The sequence below is a fragment of the Euprymna scolopes genome, chromosome 6, assembly GCF_053919585.1.
Source record: "Euprymna scolopes isolate OS-2025 chromosome 6, ASM5391958v1, whole genome shotgun sequence".
Taxonomy (NCBI): Eukaryota; Metazoa; Mollusca; class Cephalopoda; order Sepiida; family Sepiolidae; genus Euprymna; species Euprymna scolopes.
Window position 1 is genome coordinate 6720849 of NC_136487.1, and position 15010 is coordinate 6735858.

General features: G+C 37.0%; 2 protein-coding genes across 5 annotated transcripts in view; one reads left to right on the top strand and one right to left on the bottom strand.

Annotated features, from left to right (window-relative positions):
* LOC145277481 (uncharacterized) overlaps positions 1-15010 on the bottom strand; it is a 367340-nt gene that overhangs the window by 233812 nt on the left and 118518 nt on the right. The gene's annotated exons all lie outside the window — the stretch shown is intronic.
* Positions 13356-15010, top strand: part of LOC145277482 (uncharacterized) — a 64357-nt gene continuing 62702 nt past the window's right edge. The window contains exon 1 of one of the 4 annotated variants that reach the window (XM_080128857.1): positions 13356-13845. Coding sequence is in view for 2 of the 4 variants with exons in the window: in XM_080128856.1 (XP_079984982.1) it covers positions 14201-14231 (31 nt within the window). In the remaining 2 variants the exon portion in view is untranslated. Of the gene's footprint in view, positions 13846-13983; positions 14232-15010 lie in introns of those variants that run through there. The other 3 variants (XM_080128859.1, XM_080128856.1, XM_080128858.1) reach the window with 3 other exon arrangements.

The following is a 15010-nucleotide window of genomic DNA, read 5'->3' on the forward strand; positions in this document are numbered from 1 at the left end:
ACTTCACGCCCACTTACTACTATGTATGGGGCACGAGCTAACAGACTGTATGTACACATTCTCACTCTTTCTCTCTCTATCTACTACCAGTCCCTGAGAACACCTTCGCGTAGCTGACTACTAACTGATGTCAACTCTCATATCCTCTTCTTTGTCTACACGCTGGACTGTCATTCTCATTTCCACTACAACACTCACTTCAATTCCCACGCGCGAAAAAACGATAGTGACCCGAACTTGAGAAGAACATTGGTTACATACGCGCGGACATGAACACATGTTATAACTAAAACATTAATTCTTTCAACAGCAAATAAATGACGTTTATCTTATCCATCAATTGAGTCTTTGTTTCCTTCAATCCCATTCGTTTCATTATTTTCTTGTGGCGAGCTAGGGTATTATATATAATCTAGTCCGCAACACCTCTTTCTCAGAGATTCCCTACACAAATACTGATCATCATTTTTGGTTATTGTAACATTCACTGTAGAAACTTTACTTTCCATGCATCCTTCCAATTTAATTTAACAAGTAAGTATATTGGGAATTGTCAATGTTAATTAAGTTTTAATACTATGAAGACTGCAACATGTGAAAAGTTGCTTCCCCTTGTCTGGGTTTTGAATGATGTGTCATTTAAGTCTTTGAGTAATTTGGAATTATCTTCTCTTTGTGGGTATATAAAACACGTGAATACATGTTTTCGTTCTCTTTATCTCATCATGTAAATAAAATCAGATAATCTTCTCCATGTCTGTGTGTGTAAAACTAAAAATGGCTACGTGTTAATTAATTTATCTTTTTTGTCAAGCATTGATATAACTTCACATGTGATTAATTAGAAAAAAACAAGGTATGTCCTTTATTTAATTCATAATAAACTATCAAAATTTAATAATTAACTAATTAATTAACTAATACTAAGTCATCAGCATACAGCATCTCTTTTGGACAAATCATATGGAACCCTCTGGACAATGATTCTAAGACACAATAGAATGCAATGCATTCCATATAGAACCTTGATGTACTATTTTAGCATTGCTAAGTCTGACATGACCTTGAGTAAGACTATATATAGTGCTGCCAAAGACATTAAATATTGATCTTATTAAAAATTAAACAGTAAGAAATAGCTTACATAGTATTATCACTTGCAGAAATACATGGGAAGCCATGAAAGCAGCTTTGTATGAGATCTGATGTATTGGGAGTTGTCGAACAAAAAGACTGGTTCGAAGAGAACAATGTAGAAATTAGTTAATGAAAAGAAAAAGATCTTGAATGTGGTTTTGAGTTACTATCATGCTTCATACATACATTGCAAATCTCAATAAATGACTCATTAGTTTCCCAACAGGTTGTGAAGACAATCATTACAACTAAAAGAAATATAGTCTCTCACTTAAATTGCTCTTCATTAGTAATTAGAAAATTAAAATAACTGAAATACAGGATCAGCTTAATTTGAAAAAAAAAAAAACATAGACTCATTCAATATGTGACCATATGGTGGGATTCAACCTATTTTATGCCAAAACGGAATCTGGAATAATGAAAAGCTCTTGTAATGTATGTTGTTGATAATAAGATTTCTATCTTAACAACTTATCAGTGAGCATTTGTTCAAAAAATTGTCTAGTGTGATGTGGAAATGCGACTAAGCTATAATGCAGATGGCATGACCCCCCCCCTCTTTTGTTATTTTTATTTCGCTAAACAAACCCTTTCTTCAGAATGCTAAAAAAAAATCCAAAATCAGAAACAGCGCAAACAGAATCAACACCACAGCCCCTCCTGACCTAATAGGACTCCATCCTGAAGTTGACGTCTAATCTAAACAAATTCAAAGTCCAAGGGACAGGAAAGCGGTTCGATCAGTACACAGACACAGTGATACGCCGCCGCCGCCACGAACCAGCATGCACAATTATCAACCGGCCGTTCTTTCCTTTCTGCTTGCCTTCCAAAATGACCTGAATTTATAGTTGTTGAAGACCAACTGATTTGCATACATGCACAAGATTTTGCAAGAGTTTCCGAGATCATACCATTACAAAACGCCGTCAGCGCCATCTGGGAATTCTTTTCCTATCCTAGCTTTGCAGCGATGACAAAGCACACACGCACACCTAGGTCGTTTGAACGGTAAGCCCTCATTTTCACAGCTTTCGCCACACATCCCATCCCCTTTCTCCTCTCATACCCTCCTTCTTCCCCAAAACAATGAGAAAGAAAGAAAGAGAAACTAATTCAGCATTAAAACCAAGCACGCGGTGAAAAGAACACAAGAAAAATTCATTTGATACACAGATGTTCCCCCTAATTACGCTTTGATCGAATGCATGGTATAAACTGTCCATGTACAATGCATCCAAATCCATAGGGCTGGAATGGACAAAGAAGGGCGAATTGGATGCAGATTTGACCACCTTGCACAGTGGTGCAAAGAACTGATAATTGTATGACACAAGGATACTGAACAAGGTGCCGTCATGTTGCACTGAGACCCAAAAGATGAGATTATCTCACATAAGATAAAGGACCTGATCTGGAAAAGTAAACAGGATTAATCTCACTTAAGGAGACGCAAAATGGTGTTACTGATCTCCCCATCTATCACAGAATTACTTATTGACGAGAGAGAGAGAGAGAGAGAGAGAGAGAGAGAGAGAGAGAGAGAGAGAGAGACAATGCTGATAAAGTGGACACAAACAAGAAATGTGGATTTATATCCAAACGACATTGTCACCTACTGACTTTTCTAAACCCTTCAAAACTGGATTATTATTGCCTTTGGATAAACTATTTTTCCTTCTGGATTATGCATATATTATCCAGCTGAGTATTTTACATTTTATATACCCCCTTTTCCAAGCCCTCTTCCATCCTCATTGAATTTTATTTTATTCATGAATTATGTTCAGTCATCCCACTCTCAACCTATTAAAGATTGCATGAATGATTTTCTAGGGTAGATCAAATCTTATTGTGTAATAAAATGATTTTAGATCTATAATCCACAGTTGTTGTGTTCTTTCATTTTGCCATCCATATGCTTCACTTGGTTACTTCATGAAGATGCTCATCCGAACTAAGAAAACATGTCATATAGGCCATAACTCACATTGCCGACATATATTTCTTTTTTGTCATTTTCTTTATTAATACGTTACAAGAATGAGAGGAGGTACAACTAGTCTTGCAGAGTTATAAGAATCTGCCCAGGGGAATATTTCCCCAAACAACTTTCCTCCCTTCATATTGTAACACCAGTTACTGAGTTCATTTGAAAAAAATAACCAAAGGAGCACATGACAGAACTTCAACGATATCAATGATGATGCCTACAATTGTAGCTCCGGGGTTATTTCTGTCAAAATCTGTCCAATCTAATTTTGATATTTTAGATTTTAGTGACATTCTTCTTACCATTGTTGAATAATTCAGCAAATCAATGAAACAAGATTTTCATTCTATCTAAATGATAAAAAACTTTTAAAATGTGTTTATCTACTTTTCTAATTCGAAAGGGGATGGGATTCAAATTTAACATAAAAAAATAATGACCTGGAAACACCATTAAGTATTGGATTCTACATCTTCTACATCTTCTACCAATGATAATGAAGTAGAATCAGCAGGATACACTTCTTCAAGCTCTGTTGAGTCAAGAAGATCAATGTGAAAATAAAACTGCATCTCTTTTAAACTTGTTTATATTAATTAGCTTCAAATAAGCCTACAGTAAAAATCCAAAATTAGAGCAGATAGAGGCTGGTTTAAACCTAGAGACTGTAACAGGATTTGTGTAGATTTTCAGTGTCTATTTTTAAGGACTTTTCAAGGCTTTTCAAAGTTTTCAAGGCCTTCAAATTCAACTTATACTAAAAAATTAAAGTTTTACTAAAAAAATTGATATATAAACAACAATATAATGAATAAACCAAAAATCCATCTGCCTGTTCTACAAGTATTTTAATGGTGAATGCTCTGGCGAACTGCAGACACTTGTACCCATACGACATAGACACCCTCGACAAACCTGACAGACAGCTAAATCTCACTCCCACACAGTAGAGATCCCTAGATGTAAAAGATCTTTCTACTCCAATAGTTTCTTCCCCAGAACCGCTAGACTCTGGAATCCCATTCCAGGTCCCTGCTTCCCTAACTATACTGACATGCAGAAGTTCAAGTGCAATGTGAACCGACATCTTGCTGCCCAAATCCCTACATAGTACCCCAGTAGTTGTTGGCCCTGATAGTAGCCCCCTACACCAAAGTGGCAATTTACCTTGTTTGGGGTGAAAATATAATTAAAATAAAATCTAAATTGACGACAAGAAAAGTAATTTTTATTTATCTCTTGAATTAGTTTTAAAGGTCACTGTTATTTACATGAAGTTCTTTAATGTTATTTACATGAAGTTCTTTAATGTTATTTACATGAAGTTCTTTAATGTGGAACAAATTTGGTCAGTTATTTATAGCTTTAGTTCATCACTACACTTTGTCTTTCATTGATTTTGAATCATTTTCAGTTTTTCTTGTTTAGTTAGAAGCCTTTTTGGAACTTAACCAGTTCAGTTTTTGTTTCAAAGGATGATTTTTTGAAAGCATAGTGGCGACACAATTACCTGTGCAGGAACCATCAACATTCCATGCCGACACAAGAACTCCAAATGGATAAACGCTGTATTCTATGTGGTAGATATTCCAGGACCAGCCATTGTAGGCCTGCCTAAAAGCGAACAGCTCAACCTCATCATGATAAATGTTGACGCTATAAAGAAGGCAGCCACCGGCATCAAGCCAGACCCTACCAAAGTATATGACATCCAACAGATGCCACAATCGCAAAGCAAGGACGAATTACACCGCTTCTTAGGAATGTTGAACTATCTTTCCCAATATATACCAAACTTCGCTGAGAAAGCACACCCTCTGCGCAGTCTCCTGAGATCACAAACACCCTGGATATGGGATCCAGACTACCAAAAATGCTATGATGACCTAAAACAAATGATCACCGCCGACGCCCTTTTATCCTACTATGACCAAACAACCAGTAACACTGGAAGTGGATGCATCGCAGAAGGGTCTGGGGGTAGCACTGACACAGGCAGACAAGCCAATCGCATTCGGTTCTAAAACGCTGACCGAATGCCAATCCAGATACAGCAACATCGAGCGCGAAATGCTCGCAATTGTTCACGATATCCATCGTTATCATATGTACCTTTATGCAAGTACGTTCACCGTAGTGCCCGACCACAAACCATTAGTCTCTATATGTTCAAAGCCGCTATACTCAGCCCCACCGTGTCTACAACGTATGCTTTTAAAGATACAAGGCTACAATTTCAGGGTAATCTACTGCCCAGGTAAAGACATGATCCTTACAGACACACTTAGCCGACTGCCCAACCCAGAAAACAACAGTGTCATCGAACTAGATGAAAGAATTGATGGTATAGACACAGAAGTCGATGATGGACACCTCACCATTGCAACCATCAATTTCTCAGCGGAGAAGAGAGCTTGTAGCGAGACAACAAGGGATAGAACTCTAAACCTCCTGAAAGAGATCGTATTTCATGGATGGCCAGAAACTATCCGGGATGTCCCAACTGACATCAGAACATACTGGTCATTCCGTGAAGAACTAGCCCTTGAGGGAGGAATACTCTTCAAAGGAAGGCAGGTTCTGATCCCAGAATCTATGAGGAGTGACATCCTGCACCACCTCCACGAGGCCCATCAAGGCATAGAAAAAACTTGTTGCCTGGCAAGAGAAAGCATATACTGGCCTAACATCAACAAGGACGTCAAAAAAATGTGCCAGTTGTGCTCACTCTGCCAGGAACATCAGGATGCCAACAGACGGGAACCACTCAAGCCACACAACATTCCATCACAACTGTGGCAATACATTGTTCGAAATAAATGGACGGCAATATCTCCTCACCGTGGACAGGTACTCAAAATACCCAGTGGTTGACGAAATGCCCACACCCATTACCAGCAAAGCAGTAGCTGACAAAATCAAGACCTACACATCTCTATTCGGTCGACCTGACCAAACCATGATGGACAATGGCCCACAATTCACCGGGCAAGCCTTCCAGAACTTCATTACATCATGGGGTATTAAACATATCACCAGCTCACCACGCTTCACTAGAAGCAACGGATTTATTGAGAGACATATGTGACATGTCAAATCAGTAATGAAAAAATGCCTTAAAGGCAAGGGTGACATACAACTAGCACTACTGCAGATCAGAGCAACCCCAATAGATAGCAACCTACCATCACCCGCTGAACTACTATTCGGACGAGCTATACCCACAACACTCCCCAGCCGAGCAGAGCCAAGAAAGGAAGAGCACCGGCAGCAACTAGAAGAAAGGTCAGACAAAATGAAGAGAGACCACAGTGGTAAGATGCAAACCAGAGACCTACCACCACTATACCCAGGTCAACATGTAACCATAGCAAACCAAGACGACAAGCTTTGGTACCCCGGGACAATTGTTTGGAAGGATGAGGACAACCCAAGGGGCTACATTGTACAGACTCCAAACGAGACTAGATTCCACCGCAACAGAGCCTACCTTCGTGCTGTACCAATACAGACAACAATGAAGAGAGTCCGCTTTGACGATCCAGCACCAACAACAATGCAGAACACGGCACAAACCCATGTACACAATGGGCAAAAACAAACTAACACACACTGTAACAATACAAAAGTCACACAGGAAGACCCAGTCCAAGAAAGTCCAACCCGAACGCGATCTGGACGAGTCATAAAAACCCTAACAAGGTTCAAGGACTAAAAAAAAAAACAAAAAAAAACACACTAACACATAACTAAACAGGGGGGATGTTATGGTACGAAACTAACACCAACTACATGCAAACAAACTTAGTACGAAACTAATAATAGCTTTACTCTCTATGTAATTATCCTGAATAAAACACATGTGTTCCGTTCCCTCCTAACCCGTCTTCGTGTATGTTCTTCACCATACGTATCACATCACAATCATGTAGGTTGTTAACAGTTCATCAAGACTTTCATCTTCTTCTGCTGTGATTGAACACAACAAATTTTTCAGATCCAATGACAGTTATCTGCTCAAGAAAGATCAACATATTGTTGCATGACATTATCACAATCCTTTTCCTTCAGCTTCCTGTTGTGTACAAGAATGTTTAATACACTTTTAAATTGACTTCTACACTATACCTGCTTGGTGGGTTGAGAGAAGGCAGCTGTCTGATAAAGGAATAGGACAGTGGGCATTTATGTTTTCTTTACCACAGTGTCACGAAATTTAATAGTCTCAATTCTGAAGGCAAGTATCTGTCTCTCAGATACCTATTCTTTGCGACTTCCTTGATACTTTATTCTAAAAGGAAACCAAGTTCCATCTTCTTGTAATTGAGTCTCAAAATTTTTTCTTTCAAATCTCTATGGATTGTAAAACAAACTTTCACTTTTTAAATTATAATTTTTTTGTACCAGTAAAATAACAGTTCGGTTCATATTGTATAAAATATGTTTACCAACAAAAGCTTTGGAAAAGGTGCCAAAAAAATAAATAAGTAGAAAAAATAAGATTTGCTTTGAAATATTAAAATGCACAAGTACTAAAATTGAATATCCTCTACCAAAAAATAAAACAATTAAGCACCAAATTAAGTTTAAAAATAAAAACTTCAGTCAGAAGTTTTTGTGTTAACATTCTTCTGTCTTTGCTGATGGAACTCTTAAATTGAAAACATAGAAGTTCCTTGGAAATGTTACACTGCACCAGTAACAAAATTAAATACCCCTCCCTTGCCCAAAAAAACGAAAAAGTAAGCATAGAATTTGTTTGAAATGTTAAACTGCACAAGTACCAAAATTTATTCCCCATCCAAAAGAAAAACGCACAAAATACAAAATTCAAGGAACATGGACACCGCAAATTTCAAAACGAGGCTTCCTTTCCGACAAGATGTCACCATCCCCATATTATTTCGAATCCACTCTTAAAAAATGCATTTGTTAGATGAAATAAAGAGCATTAAAAGCTACTTAAAAACACAAAAATAATGAGCCAGGTATAAAAGTAACTTTTATTTGCTGCAGTAACATTTATTCATTATATATTTGAATTTTTACCCTTTTTACCATTTGTTGGCGTCTTTGCTAAATCTGTGTTCATTTTAATTGTTAAATTTTGAATTCCCGGTATTGTGGATCAAGAGTTACGCCCCTTTATCAGAAAACTACCTGATGTTATTACATGGAGAAACATTAGGTTATTTCATGATAAAGGGATGTAACTCTCGTATCTGATACAATTTCAGAACAATGTATTTCGGTTTTATCTTCAATATTTAAAAAATATTTTAATGGTGTTCTTATTAATACTTAAAAAACAATTTAATAATATTTATTTCGATTTTATATATAATATTACAACACAATTTTTTACTGGACATAAAGAATAAAATTTTAAAAGCGTTTTCAAGCCCTGTTCAAGGCATTTTCCATATTTTCAAGGACATTTAAGGTAATAATAAAAATAATACCTTTTCAGTTCTGTAACTGCAAGTACAACTGAAATACAAGAAGCACAATCTAAATACAAAAAGAGTAAGCCTGTTATTCATAAATGCACAAAACTTGATCATGATGTAGCTTTACTCTCAAGAGTTGATGATCCATTTCAGTTGTGGAAAAAGACTCAGAAGACCTTACCACTTCTGAGTAAACTGGCTTCAAAATATTTGTGGCGAAAGTAATTTGCATATGAGGACATTGATAGCTGTGAAAAAGAAGAATGGGAAAGCACAGAGCCATACTCGTTTGTACAGCTGAAAGAGAGACAGAGAATGGTCGGTGAAGATTACAGTTGAAGTCAGGAGTTTGCAAGGAATTTGGACAAATATTTATTATTACTTTTAAATCATAGTTTCATTCAATATTTAAGTGCACAACTTTCATCTGTGGAGAGGGAGAGGCTCTTTAGTACAAGTGGTAATGAATACGAACCTACAAGGAATAGGTTGTGTCCTGAGAATAGAGAAACTTGTAGCAGCTACAATCACATGCAGAAACTAATTCTCACGGCTCGAGATTTGAAATCCATTTTCTCCCTGGCTTGTCCAATCACATTAATTCAAATTTAAAGAAATTATATACAATTCTATGAAACAAATTTGAACACAGTCACAAGCATCAAGCCTCGTGTTGACACAAAAAAACAGATTTTACAAGCAGCTGTCATGGACGGACATATTACAAAATTCTCACTACTTTATATTTTCTAAATTACAACTGACACACGTAAAAGAACCTTTTTTTTATTTTGATAAACATTTTTGGTTTTCTTTCAAAAACCAATCCAACAAGGGGTATCTGTAGCAGCCGAAACTTATTACAATCACATGCAGAAGCTAATTCTCATGGCTCGAGATTTGAAATCCATTTTCTCCCTAGCTTGCCCAATCACAAGCCAGCTCTCAATCACATGACCGAGTACATAAATGGCAAAATCACCAACCTTTCTTCCTCTTTCTCACTAGCTCCAGCTGGCAGCAGACTTTGCCTGGGGTTTTGACCAAACGTGAGTACAACAAGCTAACAATGGCTCTCTTCAAACTCACATTTATTTCCATGTGTAGAACCCAAACAAACATTCTTTATCATGCTAAAGAACTGCTCTCATCGATACACAGACACCGACACCGACACACACACACTTACTATGACACTTAAAAAGTGCTCAGCCGAAGTAGCTCCAGTTCTCTCCAAACTCTTCAACAAATGCCTTAATGAATCTTGCTTTCCGGGCTGTTGGAAAACTGCTTCTGTGGTACCAGTATTCAAGAATTCTGGCGAAAGAACTGATTATCGCCCTATTAGCCTCCTCCCACTTTTTGCCAAAATATTTGAGACCTTAATTAACCGTGCTCTAGTCCAGCACCTTACAGATGCTAAACTTCTGACCGACCAACAATATGGATTTAGACAAGCCCGTTCCACAGCAGACATCCTCACTGTAATCTCTGAACGCATATACCATTCACTGGACAAAGCGGGGCAGGGCAGAGCGGTAGCTCTAGATATATCTAAGGCTTTTGACAGGGTATGGCATGAGGGTCTCCTCAGGAAGATTAGATCTTACGGTATCACTGGTAGAATACTTAACATAATTAAATCCCTCTTAGATAAGAGAAAAATCCAGGTTGTCCTCGACGGTCGTACATCTAAACAATATGATATAAATGCGGGAGTGCCCCAGGGATCTATCCTTGGACCTCTACTGTTCCTGATATTCATAAATGACCTCCCCGACAAAATTGCCTCTGAGATGGGTATACATGCTGATGACACCACACTCTATAGCAGGCACGACAGGAAAACAAATGAACATATATCTAAAGTAATGGCAGAAACACTAGAGGATGACCTCCAATCAGTAGTGGAATGGGGACAAAAATGGATGGTTACGTTCAATGCCGCCAAGACTAAACTAGTTTCATTCAATAATTACAAGAAACTTTCTCTACCACCTATAGCAATGGCCAACGACTCTTTATCTGAGAGTACATCCTTCAAGCTCCTTGGCCTAACGTTCACAGGAAACATGAGTTGGAACAATTACATCGACGGCATTGCCAGAGCCGCTGCAAGGAAGGTGGGCTCTCTTTACCGTGCTAGAAAACTAACACCCGAAAGTATCCTGTACCTCTATAAGGCCACTATTCGCCCATGTATGGAGTATTGCTGTCATATTTGGGCTGGTGCATCGGCTACTAGTCTCTTGCTCCTTGACAGGGTTCAAAAGAGAGTCGCAAATCTGATAGGCCCTAAACTGGCATCTAAGCTTCAGCCTCTGTCCCATCGACGAAACGTTGCATCCCTCTGCCTGTTCTACAAGTATTTTAATGGTGAATGCTCTGATGAACTGCAAGCACTTGTGCCCCCACGACGTGAACACCCTCGACAGACCCGACAAGCTGCAAAATCCCACCCCCACACTGTAGAGATCCCTAGATGTAAAAGATCTTTCTACTCCGGTAGTTTCTTCCCCAGAACCGCTAGACTTTGGAATTCCATTCCAGGTCACTGCTTCCCCAACTGTACTGACATGCAGAAGTTCAAGTGCAACGTGAACCAACATCTTGCTGCCCAAATCCCTACATAGGGTCTGGCTTGATATCGGTGGCTGCCTTCTTTATAGCGTCAACATTTATCATGATGAGGTTGAGCTGTTCGCTTTTAGGCAGGCCTACAATGGCTGGTCCTGGAATATCTACCACATAGAATACAGCGTTTATCCATTTGGAGTTCTTGTGTTGGCATGGAATGTTGATGGTTCCTGCGCAGGTGATTATGTCGCCACTATGCTTTCAAAAAATCATCCTTTGAAACAAAAACTGAACTGGTTAAGTTCCAAAAAGGCTTCTAACTGAACAAAAAAAACTGAAAATGATTCAAAATCAATGAAAGACAAAGTGTAGTGATGAACTAAAGCTATAAATAATTTACAAAATTTGTTCCACATTAGAGAACTTCATGTAAATAACATTAAAGAACTTCATGTAAATAACATTAAAGAACTTCATGTAAATAACATTAAAGAACTTCATGTAAATAACATTAAAGAACTTCATGTAAATAACATTAAAGAACTTCATGTAAATAACATTAAAGAACTTCATGTAAATAACATTAAAGAACTTCATGTAAATAAAATTAAAGAACTTCATGTAAATAACAGTGACCTTTAAAACTAATTCAAGAGATAAATAAAAATTACTTTTCTTGTTAATTTAGATTTTCTTTTTAATTATATTTTCACCCCAAACAAGGCAAATTGCCACTTTGGTGTAGGGGGCTACTATCAGGGGCAACATGCAGTCTTGGCCTTCGGGACAAGATCAAAGTGTAGTATCTGTTCTTCAGATGCTGCACTTCCATTTCATGTTCTCTTTCGGTGGAAGAGAAATCCTTCACGACTGAGACAATTTTTATTTTTGTACCTTTTCTCCACGTTAAAAAACGACCCTGGTGTCTAAATCTGTCCCGTGGGGAGGCATAGTAAATAGGTACTATCAGGGGCAACAACTACTGGGGTATTATGTAGGGATTTGGGCAGCAAGATGTCAGTTCATATTACACTTGAACTTCTGCATGTCAGTATAGTTAGGGAAGCAGGGACCTGGAATGGAATTCCAGAGTCTAGCGGTTCTGGGGAAGAAACTATTGGAGTAGAAAGATCTTTTACATCTAGGGATCTCTACTGTGTGGGAGTGAGATTTAGCTGCCTGTCAGGTTTGTCGAGGGTGTCTACGTCGTGGGGGCAGAAGTGTCTGCAGTTCGTCAGAGCATTCACCATTAAAATACTTGTAGAACAGGCAGAGGGATGCAACATTTCGTCAATGGGACAGAGGCTGAAGCTTAGATGCCAGTTCAGTGCCTATCAGATTGGCGACTCTTTTTTGACCCTTTCTTTCTCCTTTAACATGCCTCCTTTGTCCCGATGACTACTAGCTATAAACATGTGTAAACGGAAATGTTCTCTTCTTCAGCCGGCAATATATTAAATCTATCTTTACACAAGAACACTTCCACCTACTAACCCGTTTCTCTCTTCTACGAATGCTACTAACAAAGATGAGAGATAAAGTTTTTTATTAATATAGAATGAAACTCCATTGCATTGTCTTTTATTCTATAAACTCTAAAAGCCATAATAGCAGCCAGATACTTAACAAATGTGAAGTTAAATTGGCAGTTATAGTGTTAATGTGTCAAAGCTATCTAATGAGTTACTTGGCAGTGATGATGAAATGGTTTAAACTTTGATAGGAAAAGAAAAGTAATCAATTGGCCAATTACTGATTAATCGAGTAATTACCTGCCGATTAGTCGGTATACCCCTGGTAAAGCGAATTAGGGATTTTTATCCTCTGCCCCCCAAATCAGCAGAGATTACACCATTCTTGTAATGACCTGGTCCCTAATGATTGTGGTATAATGCTGGTTCTGAGCCGTTCTAGGAGGTCCACCTATCTTTGAGAAATTTATTGCTAATCGCCTGAGACGCCCTTACCGGGGAATGTCGACTTGCTGTCAAGTCACGTTTTGCAGGTCAGAATGACCCTCCTCGAGGGCGCTGACTTCTCAATCCTATTTTCCGATCCTGGTGTCACAGTTCTTGCAGTGGTTGAGAACTAAATAGCCTCCCGGGTCCAATGAAATGTATTAAAAAAAAAAAAAAAAAAAATTTCATTATTTGTACGAAAGTACGGCTTTTGTGTATCATCTGCTTTCGAAATAAAACTGAAGTTCATCCGTATTTTCGTACCAGCATCGGAAAAATAAACAAAATACATTTTTTTTTTCATAGAAGAAAAATACAGGCTTATTTTAATTTTATACGTGAATTAACGTTATTTTTTATGTAACATCCTGGAAAAACAATATTTTTATAAAATATAGTTATAGGTTAACTTCTTTATTTGCAGTTAATTCGTAGGATTCAAAGTTAGCGCGTTTACAAAGAAAGCACAACGGATCACGTGAATCGTTCGTTTTGAAGCGAAACTTTTGCTAAAACAGTGTTGCAATTAATTTTTTTACGCTGCAAACAGAAATATAGACGGATAAATACATCTTTTGTTTAGTCCATTTTTATCTGAGTATTTTAGTATTTATCGCAATTTATCTTTTATGCGAATGTAAATTACATCATTAGAAACTGACAAAAATACGAAACGACGTTTCACATAAAAAAAAAAACACATAATTAAAGCATCGCCCCGAAAGAGGTAAGAGACTATTGCATTCTTTATTTGCGTCTTTTTATAAAATATGGCTTCAGTTTTTGAAAATTCGCTCTCTTCACCGCGCATATTTTTTTAAAATTTATTTTTATTTTTTAAAGTTTGTTTTCATCACATTGGACCGACTTTCGCCATTTTGAAATTACGTTAGCTTGGATTTTTCTTTATGGTTTCGGATTGTTGTTTTCTTAAATTTTATTTTCATAGTTATGGAACAATAATGTATTAAAATGGGTTTTTCTTTCAATTAATTGAAAATTTAAGCCATTAGCTTAAATTTAGTTAATTGCTCTTGTTTTCTCGATGTTATTACAAGAATGTTTTGTTGTAGCTTTGCTTAATGTTTCGTATTTCTAACGAATCGTTATGTCGTAAGTAAAAAAAAAAAAAAAAAAAAAAACTTAATGCGTCTAGTTTACAATTTTATAATTTCCGAACGTTTCAGAAATCAAGATTTTCCTTGCGTTCACCTAATGGTGATGTCTATATTTGAAGTAAAAAATTAAAAAAGTACATCCTCTTTAAATCGTGAATCATTAATTTTTAAAATAAATAATGATTTGTCGGAAATTACAGTCAAGCAAAGTTCCTTGAATATTCCCCCCAAAGTTGTATTATATACTATTAAGATTTCTTGAAAATATCTATTTGGAGAATATTTTGTATTGGATGCGTTTTTTTTTTTTTTTTTTTTTTTTTTTATGAGGTTTCATTTTTATTTAACAACCCTGCGGCAAGCGTCAGGGGAATTTGTTCGAATTTAAGCTTCTTATATTTAAAATCATGTTTAGTAAATATAAAGTTAATCATCTATGGCAAATGCGGGAATAATAACTACTCGCTCTGTTTATTTCTAAACTTATCTAGTAAGAGAATCGAGTTAACAAATTCAAATAACCGTTAACTAAAAAAAAAAAAAAAAAATTTTTTGGTGTGGAGTTGTTTCCCTTGATTTTACCAATGAACTTTCTTTTGTTCCGTGTTTTATTGTTTTGCGTTTTACTTCTGTTTTTCTTATTTTTGTTTTATGGTTTAAGTAAACGGTTTCGGTCCAATAGAACGCCGCTGAGACCCTTTCATTTGCAAATAATTTCCAAGTATAAAGATGTAATTATGTTTAACGGTCCGATTAGTTCAAAATATGAGCTGC